Below are 25,928 nucleotides of genomic sequence, written 5' to 3' on the forward strand. Positions count from 1 at the left end.
ATTTATGAAAAATATATCAAAATTCATGTAGGTACTTAAATGAAAGCTCTTGATGAGTGGGACATCAGAATGAGCTTATATCTCTAAAAACGTCAATAGTTAAGATAGTACAGTGCAATTTAACAAAAGTCATTATTTAATAAAGCAACATTTTATTTTTTATCTATAGTTCACAAGTCACGGCAGTCAAATAGTGCAATATTGCTAGTTATAATTTATTTCTTCTTTTTAATTTGATCTTTGATTGTACTTCTTAATTAATTCTCTGATTTTCTGTGCATTCTTCCTTTTCTTCATTTTATTCCTGTATTTTTAAAATATGTCAATTTTAAACATTTTTTTTTTTTAATTTTTCCAATAACTTAATAATAATAATATTATAAATAAAAAAAAATACTTGCCTAATTTTATAAAATTTTAGGATTGGTGTACTTCTGCGCATGCTTTCTTGTACGTAAACGCCCATAAACGTAACTGGTAGTTTGCAGATATGAAAAATCACAAAACAAATTTATTGTACAGGTGAGCTAATGGCTTTAAACGGAATTCGATCTTTTAGCACTCTCGTAAATAAATTTTTTCTTCCAGCCAGCAGGGTGCTAAAATGTAAGAACTAATAAAAAACTTGTAAATAAAAATAAACTATTATATATACTCATCAAAATGATGACATTCCAATTATATAGAAATGATTAATCAAATATTCCAAGTTGAGGAAAATTATAAATCTATCACATTTTTTTGATAATATTGTCGGATACAAAAATGAATCAATAAGAAAAATCGTATTTACAGTTTGAATGCCCCCTAAATAGGTCCATTAAACACGGACTATTATTTATTTTTAGTGAATTTATGAAAAAAGATGGGATAAAAACACCTCTGTGGAAACAGGGCGATTAATGTTGTAAGCTTTCAAGTGCGAAGCTATCAAACAGCACGAACACACGAAAAGAAGAGATGTTAGACAGGTGAGCACGTTTCCAAGGGAACAAAAGGTCCTATCATCCCCTACAGCGCTTGCTTATATATACTATTACGATTTACCACCGTCTAAAATATTTATAAGAGCTATCTGAGTGGTTTTTAATAAACTCATATTTAATCATTGGTTTCGGATTCCCAAATGTAAATTGATTGGTCTCGGATCTGAAAAGAGTGTAAGGGGATTATGAATTAATTTTTTGTCCCTATGCTTATTCAGATTATTCATCATTATTGATTCTAAAAATAAACCAATATCAAAAAATATTTTATTAACGTACTTAAAATGTCATTTTAAAAGTATCTTACTGTTTGTATTTATGTAAAGTCCAGTTACGGTGACAGTGATTATCCAGAGGACAAAACAATTATTACAATCACCAGCGTGTCAGTGATGTCTCTTTAACGGGAGTAGCTCACTGTTAACAGTACTCTTCTGAAGAAAGTTCCTTTAATTCGCACTGAAATAATAAATTTATTTTTTAATAAAAAATGTTTATTTTATTTATTTTTATGTTTATATTTACTACCAACAGTCTGGAAGACGAGTGTTATTACGACGGTGACGATTTTTGTGTTAGTCAGGAAGATATCCTGTCAGCGGATCTTCTCCCGGGAAGTTTTTTACTATCAAGTTTAAACGGAAATAAAAATGTTAAAAGTGGAGTTCAAGAAACAATCAATGGGACATATGAAGCGGCGTTTAACCAGATGAATTATCACAGGTATTTTCAACTGTCATAATCTTAATTTATATTATTAAGAGAATAAGCAAAATTTTGTAGCCAGTGTATTTATACGATAAAATGGATTTTTATGATCAAATTTGATATCGTTGGAACACAGTAAAAAAGTTTTCGTCAAATTTGATACAAATATTTGTGTTACTGACTGTTTTTACACAAACTAATATTAATTCCACATTCTAGTGTGTTAAATCGACACATGAGAATGTGAAATTCTACACACTAGAGTGTAATATTCTACACAAAAATTTTTACACTTCACACAATGACAAAAAATTTTTTACTTTGAAGTTTTAACCTGGAATTGTGTCTTTTCAAGGTTTCATATCATTCTCATCAATGGTAAATTTATGATGATAAGTATTTAGGCTGCATTTGAAAATGCTCTATCTTCAGATACATGATCAAGAAATGACCTTGTATCTTGAAAACTATTGACATCTTCAAAGATATAAGCTCATCCTGATGTTGAACTCATCAAGACCTTTCATTTGAGTACCCACATAAATTTTTCATATATTTATATATATTATATATATGTATATATGAAAAATATATCAAAATGCAAGTGGGTATTCAAATGAAAGCTCTTGATGAGTGTACCATCGGGATCTGCTTATATCATTAAAAATGTCAATAGTTCACAGGATACAAAGTTATTTCTTAATTATTGACATTTTTAAGGATATACGCTCATACCGATGTTACACTCATCAAGACCTTTCATTTGAGTACCCACATCAATTTTTCATATATTTATATGTATTATATAAATGTATATATGAAAAATATATAAATATGCATGTGGGTACTCAAATGAAAGCTCTTGATGAGCGTAACATCAAGATGAGCTTATATCATTAAAAATGTCAATAGTTCACAAGATACAAAGTTATTTCTTAATTATTGACATTTTGAAAGATAAAAGCTCATCCCGATGTTACACTCATCAAGGCCTTTCATTTGAGTACCCACATCAATTTTTCATATATTTATATATATTATATATATGTATATATGAAAAATATATCAAAATGCAAGTGGGTATTCAAATGAAAGCTCTTGATGAGTGTACCATCGGGATGAGTTTATATCATTAAAAATGTCAATAGTTCACAGGATACAAAGTTATTTCTTAATTATTGACATTTTTAAAGATATACGCTCATCCCGATGTTACACTCATCGAGACCTTTCATTTGAGTACCCACATGTATAGTATTGAGTACCCACAATTTATATAAATGTATTATATAAATGTATATATGAAAAATATATAAATATGCATGTGGGTACTCAAATGAAAGCTCTAGATGAGTGTAACATCAAGATGAGCTTATATCTTTAAAAATGTCAGTAGTTGACAAGATACGAGGTCATCTCTTAATTATTGATATTTTTAAAAATATAAGCTCATCCCGATGTTACACTCATCAAGGCCTTTCATTTGAGTACCCACATCAATTTTTCATATATTTATATATATATATATATATATATATATATATATATATATATATATACTATATATATATAAATGAAAAATATATCAAAATGCAAGTGGGTACTCAAATGAAAGCTCTTGATGAGTGTATCATCGGGATGAGCTTATATCTTTAAAAACGTCAATAGTTAAAAAAATACAGTGCAATTTAACAAAAGTTATTATTTAATAAAGCAAAATTTTATTTATTTATAGTTCACAAGTCACGGCAGTCACATAGTGACTGCAAGATTGTTAGTTGATAATTGTGAATTTTTAGGACTGTTAATTATAAATAAATTTAACAGGAAAAGGATGAATGAATATTTGTGTCACGGCTTTATGGCTGAAGGGATATTCCAAGACATGAGATCGATACGCGTTAAACGACGTCAAGATTCAACCTCTTCAAATTCAATGCCTGATTTTTTAGGAGATGACAATGTGACGGTCCATGACAAGATGCTATCTGATGAGGGTAGCAGTAAATACAAAGACTGGCTTCAGAGGTAAGTTACTTTATATTTATCAGTAATATAATATTTGATTTTTAAAACCTTTTATATTAAATCCAAAGAACTACCACTTTGAATGACGTCTACCGCCATTATGCTCCGAAAAATAAAATATCTAAAAAATTCGGACAAACTTACGTCCACGGAATCGAAGAATTTGACGGCGAAGTAACGGGCTACGCAATGCCTGCGCCAGTTTTTCCTGATAAGATTAGTCCACACTACGATTCTTCTGATTATGGTATCTAAAAAAAAAAATATATGGGTGATTTTCTATAAGGACGTTTTAAATCTGTACAAAATTGTCCGACCAAATTATTTTTGATTTTATTAGAAAAAAAAAATTAACAAGGGCTACAAAACTATCAGCTTAATCATAATAAATAAACAGCCGATTTAATTTTTGCTTTTTCGATATTTGTGTATCTTTTGCCATACGGAAAAAAGTAAACTGTAATAAATAACAGTCGATTTATAATAAGTAATGATCAACTGCTAAAAATTACAATTTCAAACAGTAAAATTCGCCATGTAAATGTCTAAAATGTTAAAATATAATAATTAAGAATTCAGACTTTGATATTTATCATTTCGTACCTAAAAAATGATCTTATGATATGTAAAAAGTATAAAATAAAGTTAGTAAATTTCTAATACAAGCAACGTCAATATTTACAAAGTAAAATGGTAAATTTTTCAAACGCAACGCTAAAAATCAAACTGTAATTATTGATTTGCTTGGGCTGGTAAAATGTATATTTTAAAAGTATAATTTTTACTGTTTCAAATGTTAAATTCTCCCAGAGTGGGACCCCCTTCTCTTTCATCTAAGTTCCCCTTCTCTTCATAATATGGACTATATATTGAAATGGTAATTTTTACTGTTTGAAACTGTAATTTTTTAAGATGAAAGAGTCGTTATTTACTATAATGACAGCTACTAATCACTTATTTTGGATATTAAATTATAAATTGTGGCTTTTATACTTTCTACACTAAGTTCTGTAATATTTATATTTTTGCCACCCTGATGTCTGCTTTACTGTTTGAAACTATAAAAATTAACCGGAATCCGAGTGAATATTACAGTTTACTTTTTTCCGTGCATATAAAATGACAGGGGACTGTTTTTTTTTTATCAAATTGAGAAAAATCAAGCAAACTATTTCAATACATTCAACTTTTCAAGTTCTCAATGAATGTTTACATTAATTAGAATAATATTAAGACTTATGGATCCAATTTTACAAATAAATTATGAATAAAAATAGTTGCCAGGGACTGAGTTTTGAAGTGGCCCAGATACATATTTCCAGCACGAACGGTGCTTTGACACTAAATAAAATGGCGATAAAGCGCTAACACCCTTATGATTATTAACTCAAGGCTAGTTAGATCTTTATAAACCTTACAAAAGGTAAAATAACACGCTGGATTTTTTTTTTGGCTTTGAACTTCTGGCAGGGGACTGTTCTTAAAATGCCTGGGACAAACTTTGGTTTAATGAATTTAATGAAACAAATTAATTTTCGGTACTTTTTATTAAAGAAGATTGTTAGTTAACTAATTAAGTTTATAAAAATTATGGACCAAATTATATATTATGGACGAATAACTTAAAATTTAATCTTAAAGTTTTAATCTTGGGAATGGGACAGCCCAGAGGACTGTTATTTCGGTGGTTTACGAATTTATAGCAAAAAAAACAAAATTTATTTCATTTTAGTTTCCAATGCTCCAAATAGAAATGTTTTTTTTACTTTCGTAATAAATTTTTTTTACTAACAAAATAACAATTTTTCTAATAAAAAAATGTCTGGGACAGCACAAAACATCCTTACAGAGAATCACCCATATATATATATATTTATATATTTAATATACTCTATTAACAGTGTATTATTCACCAGATGACGTTATCTCTTCTCCAACTGGGCATTATTACAGTCACAGTGGCCCTCCACATCATCATTCTTCCCCACATCACCCTCCTCCTCCGCCCCCGCATCATTTTCACCATGAGGATGTCGTCCCGGTGATTCACGAAGAACATCATTATCACGCCCCTAGCCACTTTGAGGAAGAAGAATACTGGCCTAAAGCTCCGCATCACAAATCCAAGGGAGATTTATCAATAAAAGATTTTTTCGAAATAGCGCTGACTGCCTTGGCATTTTTGGCTTTTGGATTGTTCATTATCCAACTTCTCATGGCAATTACAGTAACTATTGATACCTTACAGGTATTGTCTTAATTAATTTAATCTAATATGAAAAATTTTTTGAAAAGAATTCCGCAACCACGACAGTTGTAACCGAAGATCCAATAAGATTTAGACGAAACGCTTCACCGCATCACAGCAATGCAGAATTGAACGAGCTTTCTCATAGAGTTCTTCAGTCTATTGAAGCAATTATGGTTGCTAACAGTGACTCGGGTCGTTGTCTTCGATGGACTCTTTGCAGAGATAACAGACACTCTGTACAAACAGCAAGTAGTCAACGATTATGGCTACCAATTTGGAGGTATAAAATATAATATGACACTGAAGTTGACAGGCATTAGAAATTTTTTTATAATTTTATACACAGAAAGAAAAATTTCTTGACTGGAGAACAAAATTCTTGGCTCAAGAAAATTTTCCCCTGCCTGAAGGAAGACCGAAGTTGTGTTGGCCGAAGTAAAAATTTTTCGAGAAATTCTATTCTTGATGGAAGTCATTTTTTCTTAATTCAAATTATCATAAATACTTGATACAATAAATTTTTATATTTGATCAAGATTTTTAGATACTTTAGAGAAGCAGCGCCACCTACTTTAGCTGAGAAAAAAATTTTCTCACCTTGAAAAAATTTTTCTCTTGAATATTTGATACCCATTTTATATTATTTTAGCGTGCAATTATACATATTGAATGAAAAAAAAATGATTCAATATTATTTGATCTTCCCATTTGACATGTTAATCAATAAAAATATTAATGAAAATTTACTTCTATCTTTATATATAATTTTTTGGAGCAAGAGAGAAATTTTCTCAAGACAAGAAAATTTACTTCTATCAAGAACTAAATTTTTTGGAGCAAGAGGCTGAATTTTCTCAAAACAAAAAGATTTTCTTGACAAATAAATTTTTTTAAATCAAGATACGTATTTCTTAAAGCAAGAGAATTAATTTTGTTAGAATAAGTGAAATTTCTTGTTTCAAAAAAAAATTTTTTTAATTAATTAAGAAGAACAGTATTTTCTTGGCTCAAGTGAACTTTTTTTTCTGTGTAGCAATGAAATTATTATAAAAAAAATTCCTAGTGGAAATTTTTTAAGACATTTTTTTATTGTAATTGATTAGTTATAAAAACTTTTTAAAATTGATAGATGACAACTAATTTCAAGGTCATAATATAATTAATTTTTCAGAATTTTTTATGCTAATAATTATATAAATATTTGGCTGGCTTTATTAAATTGAACGGAAGTTTTAACTTTAACACGGTTAGCGTCAAGATCTAATAATTCAGCTACTTTATCCTTATCACTATTATCAAGTCTTCTCAATTTCGGGTAATAGCGAGCTAGGTTTTTATTAGTAATGTGGTTGTGTACCGTTTTTACTTTAGTAACAATAAATTGTTCTCCATTATCGTTCACCTTAACTGAAAAAGTAGAAGGGCATTGTTTCTGGAATGTAAAAACCTTGCGTATTCCTTTTGATTTAGAGTTAAATTTTTCCCCGCCATGGAGACATGAATATTTGATTCGGTAGTATAAAAGTGTTGGTTTAATATACTTTTTGATTCCTTTATTTCTAGCATTCTTAATTGTCATTGAAGCTCGAAGAGCTCAAAAACGTCATTGATGCAATTTTAAGCGCCTAAGTATGAAATTAGCGGGAAGTTGCAGGGATGGCCTTCAGGGTCAACCGTTTTCCTATTTTTTTTGGATCGATTTATGTATTATTTTGAGCTCTCCGAGCTTGGAGAGATAGCTTTTCTATGCTTCTTCGTGCTCAAAAGTCTAAAAATTATACTATCTCATCAAAAACGATCCGAAAAGAAATGTTATGTGAACTTATGCAAAATTATGTAAAGTTATGTGAAGTTATGTGGAAAAAACACTTGAACGAATTGATTGAAATTATGTGAAGTTATCTCTTAAATAAATCGACTGAAATTATGTGAAATTATGTGCAGGAAACACTTTTCGGTTTTCTTTCGTTCATGATTTCTCTTGAACGAATCGACTGAAATTATGTGAAATTATGTGAAATTATGTGAAGTTATGTGCAGGAAACACTTTTCGGTTTTCTTTCGTTCATGATATCTCTTAAACGAACTGGCTGAAATTATGTGAAATTATATGAAATTATGTGAAGTTATGTGCAGAAAACACTTTTCGGTTTTCTTTCGTTTATGATATCTCTTGAACGAATTGACTGCACTGATAGAAGGATTTATTTGTATTAAATAATATTTGTTAATAGCTAACAAATCATTTATTAGAGACCATTTTTTAATGTTAAATAAATATTTCTTAGTATTCAAAATGATTTGTTTGTATTCAATAAATCTGATATTCATTTATTAAGTATTAATAAATCTTTTTAAATACTAAGAAATATTTGTTAAGGCCTAACAAATGGCTTCTAATAAATGATTTGTTAAATATTAACAAATCTTTTTAACTATAAATAAATCTATTAGTGTGAAGTTATGTGAAATTAAATTCTATGTCAAAAGTATAGAAAGACTATCTCTTTGAGCTTGGAGAGCTCAAAATAAGACATAAGTTGTTTTTTTGAGCTCGAAGAGCAATTATTAGTGCAATTATTAGTGCGGGAAGTTGCAGGGATGGCCTTCAGGGTCAACCGTTTGTCTAATTTTTTTTCTTCTCTTTTAATCATCATTTACTTTACCTCCTACCTCTATTTCTTCATCGTCATCTATGAATGAAAAAAGACTTAGTATTTAAAATGTATTAATTTTCATATAAATTATAATTACCCATAATAAGTCGTTTTTTTATTTTAATTGTAAAAATTTTCAAATTCGAATGACAGTTATTTATTTATTTTTTTTTTTTTTTCAGAAGACAATTGCTAAACGATAAAAATCATAGACTATTATTTTTTAAACATTATTTTTAATCAGAAATAACTTAAGTTAATTAATTTGGATGTACTATTCGTCCGAATAAGTTTTTAAAACTAAAAGAAAAATTATTATTATAGCCGGAAAAATAATTATTTACAATTCATCCGTTTACCGTACACTGTAAAAAAAAAAAAAACCGGTGTGAGTCCATGCGGTGTACGGTGTTAAAAATTCCGGTGTTAAATTCAACACCGAAATCGGTGTAGCAGTAACACCGGTTGCGGTGTAAATATTTTTTTTCGGTGTTAAATCGGTGTTATAAATTTTCCGGTGTTGATAATATTTTAACCAACACAATTTTTATAATTAAACTTTTTATGTTTAATAATTAAAGATAAATAACCAAAAAAAGTTAATATTTAATTTAGAAAGTTTAAAATAATAATATATTAAGTAGATAAAAATTTTTGATTAAAATAAATACACTGTAAAAAATTTCGATGTAAAAATGGATCCAGAGCACTTTACACGGCCGTGTAGTGTGAAATAATGCTGTGAAATTCTCTCGGTGTAAATTTTCGATCCGTGTTACTTTAACACCATTATTAAAGGACAATTTTAGGACATCATATAGATAATCGGAAACTCTAAAATAATGGATTCTAGTAATCATTTCATAACTTTTAAGTATTTTTAACTTCCCGTTAAGAAAATTGAAAATTTTCAAAAATCGGGAAGTTATTGGTTTTACCCCGTTTTTCGAAAATCGAGTTTTCATCAGATCTCTACGTTTTGAGGTCCTAGGAAGTTTTCCTGACTATTCCCGCGAGGGTGTCACTATGTCTGTATGTATGTGTGTGTGTGTGTGTGTGTGTAAGTATGTAAACCTCTTATAACTTTTGAACGGTTGAACCGATTTCATCGCGGTTGGTGCCATTCGAAAGGGCTTCGCCAAACTTAGATTTCCTGTTAATTTGAACCGATTCGGACCGATAGATTTTGAGAAATTTGGAGAAATCTAAAAAAAAGTAGGAAAAAAAATTTTTTCTGAAGTGGTTTTTTTGGGATAACTTTTAAACGGCTCAACCGATCGATTCCAAAAACTAATCAGCTCTCAACCTTGAAAAACCACGTCGATCGCCGCCAATCCGGTCGAAATCGGTTGATTCGTTCGAGAGATATCGTGAACGAAAGAAAACCGAAAAAAGTGTTTTTTCAGAGTTACTCCGAAATTTCTAGTTTGACCAATTGAAACTTAGAAATTAGTTATAAGGCTTAAAAAACTACGTAGAATGCCGCCAACCGCGTAAAAATCGGTTCATTCATTCAAAAGTTATTGCGGTATGAACATTCAAAAAATAGTGTTCTATGAAACTTCTATCAGACTTTTGAGCTCAAAGAGCTCTAAAGCATAGAAAAGGTATCTTTTTGAGCTCGGAGAGCTTAAAACAACACACAGATTGTACTTTTGAGCTCGAAGAGCTCAAAAAAGCGGCCAGGTATTAACGGAATTAGCGGGAAGTTGCAGGGATGGCCTTTAGGGTCAACCGTTTTCCTAATTTTTTCTAATATTTTCGGAATACTTCTAAGATAATTTTAGAATCAATGCAATTTATTTGAAGCAATTTCGTTGAAATTTTGTCCTTAAATCTTATGTGGAACCTTTTTTGAATAATCTTAAAACATTTTTTTAACTATTTGAGAAAAAATTTTGAATATATTTGAGACATTTTTCGGATATTTTTGAAACAATTTTGAAACATTTCTTGGACAGTTTTAGAGTGTTTTTACAACAAATTTGAAACATTTTTAGAACAATTTTACGACAATTTTGAACGTTTTTAAATGATTTTCATGGAGATAATTCATTTTTGCACAGCTGTAGATTTGTCATGTTTAAAACATCCATTATATCGTGAGAAACATCATGGTTACGATGAAAATAATTATTATATTGTTTTTAAACGTTTAATATTGTAAATATTATTTAACTTGTATAACATTCATTAAATCGATTTCTGCGTAATTTTATAAATTGAAAATTCTTAAATAATTATTACTTGTCTCATTTTGATAAATATTGAATATTAATCGTGTTTTATGGATCATGTAATATTTATACTCCGATACGGTGTAAATTTATTCTACTGTTACACCGGTATTATACCGGTTACACCAATATTACACCGGTTTAACACCTAATTTTTAACACCGCAAAAGAGCACCGCTACACCGGTGTTAATACACAGGTGTTACATAGCGGTGTTAAAATGAGTCCATTTTAACACCGCTTTTTTTAGTGTATGAGTAATGACATTGTAAATATTTTATTACAGTTTGGGCACAAGTTGGATATCAGGTCAAATTTTAAAACAAAAAACATGGATTGCAATGTTTGACTCGATTAAAGCGTCAATTCTTGGATTGGGTGGATCTGACTGTTCTGCACTTTATCCGGAGTGTGATTTGCTCGGTGAGAGAACCAAACGTCGTCGGCGAAGAAGGAAATAAGTTTTTTTATCATAACTGCAAACAATTAAAAAATTTTTTCTGTTATATAAATTTAATTTTTATGCAACTGAAACAACTGAAGTATGAAATTAAGTTAGCCGACATCTAAAAATTTTTATAATTTTTTTTTCATTGAAAAAATCATTATAAATCAATAAAAAAAAATGTCATTTGTAAAAAACTTAAAAAACTATAAGTGCAATTTAAAAAAAATATTTTTTAGTTCTAATTAAATAAATAAAAAATTAGAAACGTCGGCGAAATTATAAAAATTAACTGACAACTGTCATTTTTTTGATTTCTTATATCAAATCAATTATAGTAAAAAAAATGCTTTTAAAAATTTCCACTGATTTTTTTTTTTAATTTTCACATGTGGATTTTTTTTTTATAATAATTTATTTGTTGAAAAAAAATCTTAAGAATCATCATACGTCTCATAATTTTTTATAAGCATCATTAATTTTTACATGAAGTTTTTTTGTAAGCTCAAGAGGAATACATCCTATAATCCTAATATAAATAATCCTAATATAAAATCCTAATATAAAATTGAGATGAAATGTATGTGGCATCAAACTATTCGTAACGTGATTGGTCGAATATATCATAAGCATGAAAATATATGCAAATGCTACAGTCAGGCGCGCGCTTGCGCGCGCAAATTCAAATTCTAGTCCACTTTTATAATTTAGATGAAAAATATGAAAATATATCATGTAAGCAAACTATTCGTAACGTGATTGGTCGAATATATCATAAGCATGAAAATATATGCAAACTCTATAGTCAGGTGCGCGCTTGCGCGCGCAAATTTAAATTCTAGTCCCATAATAAAATTGAGATGAAATGTATGTGAAACCAATCTATTCGTGATGTGATTGGTCGAAAATAATTATTCTCATTCTGATTGGTTGAAAGTGAATATAATATACATAAACGACACACAAATATATCATGACAATAAATATGAGGCGCGCGCTTGCGCGCGTAAATTAAATTCTAATTTTAACTAAAAACTGGACGTGATAAACGATGTTATAGCGCCATCTAGCGATATAAAATTAAACTTGTCAGATATATTATTTTTATTATTGTATTACTATTGTGGAGAATAGTGACATTCCGAATTTGACTGTTTACATTAATATACATAAACCACAAAATAAATAATGACAAGTATTTGATTATGTTTTCAGTATTTGATTAATTAATTTTAATTAAAAAATTTTCACTCCATTCAATACCTTAACCATAAATTAGATGTAAAATTTCAACAATGTTTATTGTTACAAAACAAATAGATAGTGAAAATATCAGTAAACTATGTCGAACTTGTTTAAGAGAAGATGGAAAAAAAATGATTTGTCTATTTGTTGGTCCAGCTGAGACGTCACTTGCTGCGAAATTACGATCTTTGTCTTGTTTAGAGGTAATTTATTTATTTATTTATTTCAAATAGAATAAACGCCGATCGGCTGTATACATATAAGATTTTTACAAAATTAAATAATTAAATGATTAGATAGCATCATTTTTGTGCATGAACTAGAAAAAATATAAAAATAAGAAATTATTGCCCAAACTAATAGACTAATGGAGTAATAAGTTAGTAATAAGTTTTTTACATTAGATGTAAAGGAGGAGAGTGAACCACCGAAATTAATCTAACTCAGTACAGTGATAATTAACTAAATCCGCAATTCTATTTATTGGTCCATAACAATTTTAATTGTTATGGACCAATATAATTTTTAAATAATGAAATATAATTTTTAAATAACAAAAGCAATAAATAAAATTGCTAATAAATCCTTAAATTTGATTCAGGTGTGGCAGGGAGATGGATTGCCGGAAAAATTATGCGACCGCTGCGTGACAAGAGCAGAGTCAGCTCTTTTATTTCGAGAGCAGTGCCGAGCAGCTGACAGAGCATTGCGACAAGCAGCAGCGCGGGTAATTTTATTAATCTATTGTAAAATAATAATTACACATGTCTTTAATAACTTTGAATATTATCACTAGGTTTCAGGACTCGCAAATTATACTACTGTATCAGGCTGCAAATTGTATCAGCAGAATCACGGATTAACTCCTATAGAAAGCTCTCAAAAAACACTAAAATGCAGCGACTGTGGTGCTGTGTTTATGAACTATCAAGAATTACAAACTCACAGTCGCTTGCACAATCCTTTTGCTCCAGACGCGGGTTCTCTTTCGCACATGCACATCGTCGAGGAACAAAATCCGTACTTTAATTCAGAAAGTTCATCGGTAATTGACAATAATCATGAATCAATTGTCAATTTAAGTAGACCAAGTTTAAGTCCATTGCCAGCAGCAGAATTATCAAGAAAAAATGACAGACCAGCATGCGCTCTTCATTGCTCTCTATGTAACCACACATTTCCTGACAGAAATCAACTGATCAGTCATAATTTATCTCACTGTGCTAATAATGAAGACACTTCTTGCGACAGCATAGAAATTGGAGATGATTCTAATCCGATTGCGGAAAATTTGAGTTTTCAGGCAATTGATCTTGCTTATCCGCGACACAATCCATCAATTGACTTCAATTATTCCGAAAATTTAAACCTTGCGTCTGACCCAACAAGCAACAATTTAGTGAGCACAAATTTGGAGATACAAAATTCTTCCTCTAATTTATCAGATCACATTATTTCATTTCCGAGATTTTCTGATCAACTGAACAATGAAGAAAATTTAGCAAGTAATGGAAATTTGCCTGTACAAATTAATTCTGAACATGAGCTTGATAAAAAGCACAAGTGCTTGACATGCAATAAAACTTTTGCGCAAAAATCGAAATTAAAAACTCACGAATTGTCTCATACTGGCGAAAAACCATTTCGGTGCGTCAATTGTGACAAAGCTTACACTTCAAAGAGTAAATTAAACGCTCATATGAGATTACATACTGGAGCTAACGTTCATAGGTGTGATGTTTGTCAAAAAACTTTTTCTTATCCTTCTTATTTGGTAGAACATTTAAAAACTCACAGTATTAATAATAAAAATAAGATTAAAAATAATGGGAATATTGACTTGAATTCAGAAAAATTCGAGTGTTCAATTTGTGGCAAAAAATTTCGTATAAAAAAAAATTTACGGCTACATTTAAAATTACACAGTGGAAAAGATTTATTTAACTGTGAAATTTGTGATAAAGTATTTAGTCAAAAGTATAATCTTAAAGTTCATATGAGAATTCACAAGGGAATAAAAATCCACAAGTGCGAGTATTGTAGCAAGTCTTTCAGTGAAAAGGGTAATTACAAAGAACACTTGAGAATACACACTAAAGTTAAGCCATTTGTGTGTAAATTATGTAATAAAGCTTTTTCACAATCTAGTCACTTAAAAAATCATGAAGCTTCTCATGACAATCAACGACCTTATCAGTGTCGATTATGCGGTAAAAGGTTTAAATTGTCATCACATTTAAAAAGACATGTTAATTTACATACGTCAGTTAAAAATTTCAAATGTATGCAGTGTGATCAAATGTTTACTCAGGCTTTCAGTCTTAAAAGACATTTAAAAAAACATAATGATGTTACTTGATTTTTTTTTATTGTTAAAAATTTTTTAACTACATTTTTAAGAAGAATATAAATTTTTATAAGAAGAAAAGATATTTTTTTAACCAAAAAAAAGTTTTTAATAATTGAGCAAAGTATTTTTAATAATTTCAAGTCCTTCTCTAAGTTGATCTTCTTTGATAACCAAAGGCGGAGAAATTCTTAAAAATTGTCCGTGAGCGGGTCGCGAGAGTACACCGTTGTCTCTCAGTCTTAAGCAAACATCCCATCCATTTGCAAACTCTTTATTAATTTGGATTCCACAGAGTAATCCCCGTCCTCTGAATTCACCAGCAATGTCTTTCGGAATCTTCTCCAACTCTTCTTTAACTATTTTTCCAAGTCTTGCAGCATTTTCTGCGAGTTTTTCTTCTTCAAGAATTTTAACCGCCTCTAGAGCTACTGCACAAGCCAAAGGACCTCCTCCAAATGTACTTCCATGGGAACCAGCGTCCAGCTGACAAGTTATCTATTATTTAAAGTAAATAAAATCTATATTATTAGGAGAATAAGAAAAATTTTGTATTCAGGATAGTCATATGATAAAATCGGTTTTTTTTAGTGATATTTAATGTCATTGCAAAAGTCTTGACTTGAATTTATGCCTTTTCAAGGTTTCATTTCATTCTCACAGATAGTCAATTTATTATGATAAGTATTTAGGCTATATTCGAAAATGCTCTATCTCTAGATACATAATTAAGAAATGACCTTGAATCTTGCAAACTATTGACATTTTTAAAGATATAAGCTCATCCCGACATTACACTCATAGAGACCTTTGATTTGAGTACCCACATCAATTTTTCATATATTTATATATATTATATATATATGTATATGAAAAATATATCAAAATGCATGTGGGTATTCAAATGAAAGCTCTTAATGAGTGTATCATCGGGATGAGTTTAAATCTTTAAAAACATCAATAGTTAAGAAAGTACAGTGCAATTTAATATATTTAAGAAACGACCTTGTATCTTGTGAAATATTTACATTTTTAAAGATATAAGCTCACCCCAACATTACACTCATCGATACCTTTCATTTGAATACCCACATCAATTTTTTCATATATTTATATATTTCATAAATACCATATATATAAAATATATAAAAAATGCCATGTGGATACTTAAATGAAAGGTCTCAATAAGTGTAACATAAAAATGAGTTAATATCTCAAAAAATGTCAATAATTAAAAAATTAATTGTATTTTGTCAACTCATGACATTTTTAAATATATAAGCTCACTTCGACATTACACTCATCAACATGTCAATTTATAATGATAAGTATTTAGGCTGCATTCGAAAATGCTCTATCTCTAGATACATAATTAAGAAATGACCTTGAATCTTGTAAAATATTGACACTTTTAAAGATATAAGCTCACCCCGACATTACACTCATCGAGAGCTTTCATTTGAGTACCCACATCAATTTTTCATATATTTATATATATATATGTAAATATGAAAAATATATCAAAATGCATGTGGGTACTTAAATGAAAGCTCTTGATAAGTATAACATTAGGATAAGCTTATATCTTTAAAAATTTCAATATTTAAGAAAGTACAGTGCAATTTAACATAATTAAGAAATGACCTTGTGTCGTGTGAAGTATTGACATTTTTAAAGATATAAGCTCATCCCGGTGTTACACTTATCAAGACCTTTCATTTGAGTACCCACATCAATTTTTCATATATTTATATGTATTATATATATATGTATATATGAAAAATATATAAAAATGCATGTGGGTACTCAAATGAAAGCACTTGATGAGTGTAACATCGGGATGAGCTTATATCTTTAAAAACGTCAATAGTTAAAAAATTACAGTGCAATTTAACAAAAGTCATTATTTAATAAAGCAAAATTTTATTTATCTATAGTTCACAAGTCTCGGAATTCACATAGTGACTGCAAGGTTGCTAGTTTAGTATTAAATTACATAATTTAATTTATTAATTAATAAAAATAAACTTATTTACCTCATTAGATGAAAGAGCTCCAGATACTGGATATATTCCGCCGGAAAGAGCTTTACCCAGAACTAAAATATCTGGCTTTTGGTTCTCATAATCGACAGCTAGTCGGCGCCCAGTTCTACCGAGACCTGTTTGGACTTCATCAGCAATCCAGAGAACATTGTACTTGGTACATAAATCTCTTACACCTTTTAAGTAACCATCCTACTCAAAAGACAAAAAAATAAGTAAATAAATAAATAAATCAATTGTTGATAAATATCATTTATAAAAAATTACTTTAGGAATTTTAACTCCAGCCTCGCCTTGAATAGGCTCCATCATAAAGGCGCAAACATTGGGATTACTCTTCAAGGCTTCTTCCAACGCCGTCAAATCATCGTAGGGAATTTTTTCAAAGTTAGGTACAAAAGGTCCAAAGTCCGTGAAACATAAAGGCTCAGTGGAGGCTGAAGCTGCTGCTATTGATCTACCCCAAAAATTATTTTTAGCAAACAATACTGTTGCTTTATCTTTCGGTATCTTCTTAACGCGATAACCCCAGCGCCTCGCTAATTTTATTGATAAATCTCCGGCTTCAACTCCTGAAAATAAAATTTATTTATAGAAATAATTTTTTATTTTTTAATTTTAATTAAAAAAATTTGTATTTATTACCAGTATTCATCGGGATAAATTTATCAAATCCAAATAGTCGCGTCAAATATTCTCCCAGCTCACCATGCGGCTCTGTGAAAAATGCTCTTGAAACGTGATGTAATTTACCACATTGATCTCTCATTACTTTAACTAATCGTGGATGACAGTGACCTTGATTGCAGGTCGAAAACCCCGCGAGAAAATCATAGTATCTTTTATTGTCAATGTCCCACAAAAATGCACCCTCACCCTTAGCTAAAACCACCGGCAAGGGTTTAAAGTGCGGACCAGCAAACTGTTCATCCCGTTTAATTATCTCTTGTTGCGCTGTGCTAATAAATCGGTTTACTTGTTTCGCATCTCGAGATCCCGAAATTATGCAACGCTTCCAAGACTGCATTGTTTTATTTAAACTAGTTATTATATTTAAATTCAAATAAATTGTGTGGCCCGAGTTCAATGAGTATCTGAGCTTCTTATTGATAAAGGCTTTTATTTATAGCTTCCCAAGTATATCTCAATTGTTTATATGAAATTATATGTTCGTAGATAATAAAAGTATAGATTAAGATTATAAATTAAACGCATCAAAATAATTGATATTTAAGATACCTCTGTTGATTAAAAAATTATTAACCAGGCGCCTGATTGTCAACAGAAATTATCTTTGACCAATATATTTTATCGAAAATAAGATTTTATCTTTTAGTTGATTTTTTACAATCTATCAATAATTAGGTTGCTGCATAAATAAGTCTTACATCATTTTAAAATATTTATTTATTCATGTATGTATATTTTTGCATCGTATAATTCATAGATTTGATTTTTGCATGAATTTCATCATTTTAGTAAAAAAAAAAAAGTTTGGCAAATCCAAAAGTACACGACTCATTGTGCTCATTCAATCGATAAATAAAAAAAAAAACATAATTAATGTTCTGAAAAAACAATTTTTATTATTTTTTTTAAATAAATACACCGAAAGAACAAGATGACACTGGATATCATCCCAGATTATACTGAGTGAAAAAAAATTTTAGATAGTAGCTAGTATAATCCAGATTACTTAATTATTAGGTGACGGAATGGTAGTTACGGACAATGTCTCGGATAGCTTAACTGGTAGAGCCTTTGGCGCGTAACCAAATGATCCGGGTTCGAGTCCCGGTCTGGGCTGTCTGAATTATTTTTTCGGTTACCGAAAAATTCCTACCGAGTAAGGTTCCTCCTCCCCCCTTTATCCTTTATTTCCCCAGTTCCCAAATTTGTCTTTAATGACAAATTTAGCTATAAACAATGAGTGTAATCCAGATATCACGCAGTATAATCTGGATTTTTCTAGCTACTACAGGGTGGCGATTGACCTGGAAAGCCTGGAAAACCTGAAAATGTCAGGGAATTTGAAATTTCTGGAATAGTCAGTGAAAAGTCAGGGAATTTTAACTTGGGTCAGGGAAATTTCTAGTTTATTTTAAAAAATAAACTAGAATGCTGTAGAAATAATAAATTATTTCTATAGCATTCTAAAAATCGTACGGCAGATAATGTTTAATATTAATTCATGTTATATAATTTCTTAATTTATATTTCTTCTTTTTTGTGATCAATAATATTAAAAAAACTAAATGTATGAATAATTAATAATAAAAAAGAAGCATAACTTCTCAATGATTAATGATAATAATAATATCAATTATTGTATTTTCAAAAGTTATGAGCATTTAATCGAAAGAAACTGATCTTTTTTGAATAGTTGAAAATCTGCAAGAAATTATAACATAATTTATAGTTCCAAATTTTTACTCAATTCTGGATATTAGATATGAATTCTAGCATACAAAAATTATTTTTAAAATAATTTTCAATTATATCGAATATTTGAATAACAATTATTTTTTTGTAGATTCTGGAATTTTATTTTTGGTCAGGGAAAAGTTAGGGAATTTTGAAATTAGTGTTCAGTCGTCACCCTGTACTATCTGAAATTTTTTTTCACCACAGATATCACTGAGTATAATCTGGGATGATATCCAGTGTCATCTTGTTCTTTCCGTGTACTTTTTCAATTTACTACTTTTTGTTTGTTTTCTATTTTTTTTTTATTTTAAATATTACGCGATGTTTTAAACTGATCATGCGCAATGAGTGTATTTTTTTAATTGATTTTAGTTTTTCGTTAATAAAAAATAAACAACACTAAATAAGATGACCATCTTCAATGGAGATCTTCGCAAAGGGAATGCCAAGCTAATAAAAAAAGAACGGAAAATTGAGTTGATTAACACGAATTTTCTTTTAACTATTTTGATATTTTTTTCTGGCTCCATTATTTTAAATTAATTTTTTACCAGTGACAGAATTAATCTTCATTAAATTATCTATAGAATGTTGCGCAAATTAATTAGACTACGTAGATTATCAACCGTGTAATTAATTAAATAGTTGCGAAATCGAGGAAAAACAAATTTTTCGATCGTAAAGCAATCTCTGATGCTTCGCATCATGAGTCGTGCAAAATAATAAAAGACCACTCTTAACAGTTCTTGAATTATAAATAACAATACTTTAAAGATTGATAGTAGTACCCTAGTGAACTGCCAGTTATAAAAATACTTAATAAGATATTCTCTTTAAAAAAGTATAAATTTATAAAGACCAATACACTGAACTGGTAAATACATGAATGCTTAAAGACTAAGAATAACTTTAGACATAATCTCACAGCATTCATGAATTTGCCTCTCATTAATAACAAGAGGCGGTGCAAGTCGAATTATATGACCATGAGTAGGCTTGGCAAGCAACCCGTGTTCTTTAAATTTCAGGCAAATATCCATAGCGCCAAATTTTTTATCAATTACAATTGCGTTGAGGAGACCTTTGCCCCTTACCAAGGTCACAATATCTTTAGGCAATTTATTCAACTCCTCTCGCAGAATCACACCGAGTTTTTGGGCATTCTCGGCTAATTTTTCTTCTTCCAGTACTTTTATCGCTTCCAGAGCGATCCGACAGCCCAGAGGATTTCCACCGTAAGTGGAGCCGTGTTCTCCAGGTTGAATACTCAACATCACTGGGTCGTTGGCCAGCACTCCGGAGACTGGATAAACGCCACCGCTCAAAGCTTTTCCTAGAATTAAAATATCTGGCTTGACATTTTCATGATCGACGGCCAGACGTTTTCCAGTTCGTCCTAGTCCTGTTTGTACTTCATCAGCAATCCACAATACATTGTACTTTGTACACAACTCTCTTACACTTTTTAGATAACCGTCCTGCAATTAAAAAAAATATAAATTCCAAACAAATGATAAATTACGAGATAAATATTTAATAAGATATGAATTTTTTGATAAGAATATTAAAATTCCGTGCAATTATTATCAATTTTGAGATAAAATAATTTTTAAATTGCATAAAATATTATAAATTAAATTCTTACTTTAGGAACAACGACACCAGCTTCACCTTGAATCGGTTCAACCATAAAAGCACAAACGTGAGGATCCTTGAGTTTTTTCTCAAGTGAAATTAAATCATCGTAAGGAACTATCTCAAATCCGGACATAAATGGACCAAATCCGGAATAACAAGTCGGATCAGTGCTAGAAGATACTGCACTCAAAGTTCTTCCCCAGAAATTATTCTCAGCGAATATTATCTTGGCGCTATTGTCTGGAATTTTTTTGACTTTGTAAGCCCACTTACGAGCTAATTTACAAGCTGTTTCACCTCCTTCAACTCCAGTGTTCATCGGTAGCCATTTATCATACCTGTTCCAAAATAGTGACATTAAAGTTAGCTGTCACTTGACCAATTTTTAATTTTATTTAACAATTAAATTAATTCTAAAAAATTATTTTTTAAAAAATGCATTTTTAATTTTTTTAAATTTCTACATGTGAATTTTTTATGAAAATTAAATTAGCCGGCATCTAAGAATTTTTAGAATTTTTTTTTTATTGAAAAATAATTTTTAAAAAATTAGAACAAAAATTTTTACATGTAGAAAATTTTTAAAATTATCCGTGGAATTTTTAAAAAATAATTTTTTAGTTCTAATTTTTAATTTTAAAAAAATCAAAAATTTTTTAGTGACGACTAACTTAATTTTCATAATTTTTTTTCTTATTTTTTTTGTCATAATTTATTTGCTAAAAAAAGTTCTAAAAAATATTAAATATCTGTTACATTAATTTTCATCCCAAAATAAATTAATAAAAGATAAAAGACGTAGTTCTTGACACTGGCCTAGTTATTGACACTTGTAATTTTATTTTAATTAAAAAAAAACAATTGACTCTAATAAATTAAAAAATATAATTTTTGAATTATAAATTTTAAGAAAATTAGTTTTTTGAGAACATTTAATTTTTTTAATTAGAATAAAATTGCGTCAAACAACTAGGCCAGGATCAGTAACTGGATCTTTTACCTTACTAATAAATGAAACTAAAATTAGCCGACAGTGAAAGATTTTTATTTTTTTTTTTTATTAATTGAATTAGCAATAAAAAAATATTTTTAAAAAATTGAATGTATAGTATTTCAAATTTTTTACAAGTTCAATTTTTTCTTTTAATTTTTTTGTAATTATTTTATTAATAAAAAAAATTCTAAAAATTGTCAGCTGCCTGCTAATTTTATTTATGAAAACTAAATTAGCCGACATCTAAAAATTTTTATAATTTTTTTTATTGAAAAAATTATTACAAAAAAATTAAAAGAAAAAATTTCCCATGTAGAAGATTTGAAAAATGATGCGTGCAATTTGTTTTAAGTATCTTTTTACTTGCAATTAAATTGTTGAAAAAATACAAAAATTATTGAACGTCGGCTAATTTTAGTATTATTTTTATTTTCATTACTAATAAATTAATTTGAGAAAAATTTGAAAAAAAAAAAAAAAAACTTACCCAAATAATTTTGTTATAAATTCCTCAAACTCTCCAAGAACATCCGAGTAAAAAGCCCGTGAGGTCAAAGTTAACTTTTTACCTTGCTCTACCATAGCTTTGTAAATTCTTGGATGACAATGTCCTTGATTAACTGCCGAATAAGCGCTCAAAAAATCATAGTAGCGCTTACCCTCCATATCCCACATGAAAACACCCTCTCCTCGGCACAGCGCAACAGGTAGCGGATGATAATTGTGAGCACCATATTTGTCTTCGCGGTCAAACACTTGTTGCGATGTAATACTTCGTGTAAAATTTAATTGAACTATTTTTAAATTATTTCCGTACCGTAAGCCAGATTGAAAAGCAGCGACGATTGGATTCATTTTAAAAATGTATATGTTGAACTTGCAAATCCCGTTTAATTAACAGCTCAACTTATATTATATATTATAATTTTATAAATTTATGACTCACTTACAGTTATAAATTTAACTTATTTATTCAACAAGTTCGGATAACGATAAGTAGTGAATTGAAGAGTAAATTTAGTACAGATTTAAGAGTAAATTTATTACAACGGTTACGAGAGAACTGATGCGTCCCCGGTGGTATTGTTTGGTTATTGATTATTTCTCTTTTGTGTATTCCCAGCTGAAAAATGCCGGTAGTTTCACCGTTAAGATATCGTATCGCAACTATTTATCTATTTACTGAAAAAAGGAAATGTAAAAATGATAAAAATTGCATCATACTTGCGTATTATGTATTTAAACTAATAGAAAAAATTCTATAATCATAGAGAATGTGCAAAAAATTATTTTTGAACTAGTAATAGTCACAGGACCGGTTCTATTTTCGTCCTTTCACTTTACTTTGAAAAAAATTAAAAGACTCGTTGCGCATTTATAAAAATAAGTTCTATTAAATTAGCGCGTTAAATTTAAAGACTAAAATTTTATTCTATGGTTAGTAATTATATTGGTTTTTTTTTTAATTACTTTAGAGCAATAATTGCATAGCAACGTGGTGATAATAGCGGATCAAAAATACGTACAACAGATGCTTTTGAACATTTACCACTCTTTTGTAAATAAATTACCCGGTCTAAAACTAAAGCCGACTCAATTAAAGGAGCTAAATGAACTCTTAAGTATTGAAAAGCATTCATTTTCCATTCTCGATCGGCGTAAGCTCGATGTAATTTATCTAAATCTTCAGTGGAAGGAATTTGATTTTGTTCAAGTCCAATTTTCTTCAAAGCCCAGGTTGCGTAAGTGGGAAAGTCTTCTGTAGGAGCACCTCTGCCTACTCTAGAGTTGGGAATCCCTGGAGAAAGAATAATAAATATAAATATTTATTAATAATTATAGAAATATTAATATAATTATAATAAATACTAGCAGCCTTGCAGTCATTATGTGACTGCTGAGACTTGTGAACTATAAATAAATAAAATTTTGCGTTATTAAGTAATGACTATTGTTAAATTGCACTGTACTTTTTTATCTATTGATATTTTTAAAGATATAAGCTCATCCCGATGTTACACTCATCAAAAGGTTTCATTTGAGTACCCACATGCATTTTTGATATATTTTTCATAAATACATATATATATATATATATATATATATATATATATATATATATATATATATATATATATATATATATATATATATATATATATATATATATATATATATATATATATATATATATATATATATAAATATATCAAAATTGATGTGGATACTCAAATGAAAGGTCTCGATGAGTGTAACATTAGGATGAGCTTATATCTTTAAAAATGTCAGTAGTTCTCAAGATACAAGGTCATTTCTTAATTATGTTAAATTTCACTGTACTTTCTTAACTATTGACGTTTTTAAAGATATAAGCTCATACCGATGTTACACTCATCAAGAGCTTTCATTTGAGTACCCACATGCACTTTGATATATTTTTCACATAGACATATATAATATATATATATATATATATATATATATATATATATATATATATATAGATATATATAGATATATATATAGATATATATATATAAGTATATGAAAAATTGATGTGGGTACTCAAATGAAAGGTCTCGATGAGTGTAATGTCGGAGTGAGCTTATATCTTTAAACATGTCAATAGTTCACAAGATATAAGGTCATTTTTTAATTATGTATCTAGAAATAGAGCATTTTTGAATCCAGCCTAAATACTTATCATAATAAATTGACTATTGATAAGAATGATATGAAACCTTGAAAAGGCATAACTCTAGGTCAAGACCTTTCCAACGATACCTAATTTAACCATAAAACCCAATTTATCATATAAATACACTGGCCATAAAATTCTGCTTATTCTCTCAATAATATAGATTATATTTTTACCTAAAAATTGAAAAAGTACTTGCAGTAATGACCGATAAAATAAAGAAGGAGAATACTGTTCAGATTTTTTAGACATTCTCTCGACTGATTGTTGAGCAAGCATGCGAGCATTTGTCGTAAATTTACAATTTTCAGTTAAACATTCCTCGGTTAAATGATAACAGCATGAAACTACGCAAAGAGTTTTAAGACTCAGAGAATTTAAAAATCCTTTTATCATTGCTCCAGCCAATGATCCACAAGTATGCAGTCCAGCAAGAAGATAATTATCCTGACCATTGTAATTTGGAAGTGACGAATTTATTAACTGTGAGTAGTCTGTTGATTCATTTATGTAATTGATTGTATGCTGGACCTAAAATAAAAAAATTACTTAAAGAAATTGGGTATTTATTTATAATTCATGATTTTATAAAAATAATAATACCAGAGGATAAGACTTGTGTGTTTTTTTCAAAAGCAATTTTTGTCTGCTGATTGCACTTTTGTGTCTTGATTCACATGAATCAATAGCAACTACCGGTATTTTGTAATTTTCATACAAACTTGTACCTAAATAACCCTTACCAGCTCCAACATCAATTACTAAACTCGAATTTATTTTTGACAAATATCCAATAACTTTTGTCAGAACTTCAATTTCATAATTCTTTTTATCCTTCATAAAGTTTTGTTTTATTTTACTATTATTGTCATTATTTTTGTTACAAAATTCATTCCAGCTGAATTTATTATCAGATAAAACAGATAAGTCTTCAAGTTTTAAAAGATGAGGATTATTTTTTAAGTTTAAATAATTAATTTTCTCAATAAAATTTTTTAATTCACAATTTTCATTTATATGACTATAAACAGTCAAATTATAATTTATTTTTTCCAGTTCTTCTAATTCTTTTTTCAAAGCACTAGGCAAACATTTTTCCCAAAGATTGTCAGTAATAAAGTCAACCAAATGACAATTGATTAAATCTTGGTACTTATCAATAAAAGATAATATTTCAATTAACAATTCATCGTAGCAATCCATTTCAAAATATTTTTACAGA

The 25,928-nt window shown here is 29.0% G+C and overlaps 5 protein-coding genes across 5 annotated transcripts; 2 read left to right on the forward strand and 3 right to left on the reverse strand.

Annotated features, from left to right (window-relative positions):
* The first annotated feature begins 1,157 nt into the window (after positions 1–1,157).
* On the forward strand, positions 1,158–11,374 carry LOC123264823. Its single transcript, XM_044728333.1, has 6 exons — positions 1,158–1,709; positions 3,522–3,722; positions 3,791–3,969; positions 5,639–5,949; positions 6,018–6,253; positions 11,154–11,374. Exons 1-6 carry the CDS (start codon positions 1,477–1,479, stop codon positions 11,326–11,328), a joined length of 1,335 nt encoding a protein of 444 aa, XP_044584268.1. The 5' UTR covers positions 1,158–1,476; the 3' UTR covers positions 11,329–11,374.
* A 1,106-nt stretch (positions 11,375–12,480) lies between these two features.
* On the forward strand, positions 12,481–14,953 carry LOC123264801 (zinc finger protein 665-like). The gene is made up of 4 exons (XM_044728293.1): positions 12,481–12,507; positions 12,592–12,760; positions 13,159–13,284; positions 13,354–14,953. Exons 2-4 carry the CDS (start codon positions 12,608–12,610, stop codon positions 14,914–14,916), a joined length of 1,842 nt encoding a protein of 613 aa, XP_044584228.1. The 5' UTR covers positions 12,481–12,507; positions 12,592–12,607; the 3' UTR covers positions 14,917–14,953.
* A 54-nt stretch (positions 14,954–15,007) lies between these two features.
* On the reverse strand, positions 15,008–18,145 carry LOC123264829 (ornithine aminotransferase, mitochondrial-like). The gene is made up of 4 exons (XM_044728344.1): positions 17,595–18,145; positions 17,217–17,521; positions 16,941–17,141; positions 15,008–15,402 (listed from the first exon to the last, which is right to left on the reverse strand). The coding sequence occupies exons 1-4, from the start codon at positions 17,974–17,976 to the stop codon at positions 15,013–15,015; spliced, it is 1,278 nt and encodes a 425-aa protein (XP_044584279.1). The 5' UTR covers positions 17,977–18,145; the 3' UTR covers positions 15,008–15,012.
* Positions 18,146–20,094: 1,949 nt separating this feature from the next.
* LOC123264827 (ornithine aminotransferase, mitochondrial-like) lies at positions 20,095–22,865 on the reverse strand. Its single transcript, XM_044728342.1, has 3 exons — positions 22,496–22,865; positions 21,022–21,352; positions 20,095–20,854 (listed from the first exon to the last, which is right to left on the reverse strand). Exons 1-3 carry the CDS (start codon positions 22,861–22,863, stop codon positions 20,267–20,269), a joined length of 1,287 nt encoding a protein of 428 aa, XP_044584277.1. The 5' UTR covers positions 22,864–22,865; the 3' UTR covers positions 20,095–20,266.
* A 98-nt stretch (positions 22,866–22,963) lies between these two features.
* LOC123264828 (methyltransferase-like protein 25) lies at positions 22,964–25,909 on the reverse strand. Its single transcript, XM_044728343.1, has 3 exons — positions 25,310–25,909; positions 24,883–25,237; positions 22,964–23,806 (listed from the first exon to the last, which is right to left on the reverse strand). Exons 1-3 carry the CDS (start codon positions 25,907–25,909, stop codon positions 23,475–23,477), a joined length of 1,287 nt encoding a protein of 428 aa, XP_044584278.1. The 3' UTR covers positions 22,964–23,474.
* Between the last annotated feature and the right edge of the window lie 19 nt (positions 25,910–25,928).

Source organism: Cotesia glomerata, linkage group LG5, assembly GCF_020080835.1.
Source record: "Cotesia glomerata isolate CgM1 linkage group LG5, MPM_Cglom_v2.3, whole genome shotgun sequence".
In the NCBI taxonomy this organism is placed as follows: Eukaryota; Metazoa; Arthropoda; class Insecta; order Hymenoptera; family Braconidae; genus Cotesia; species Cotesia glomerata.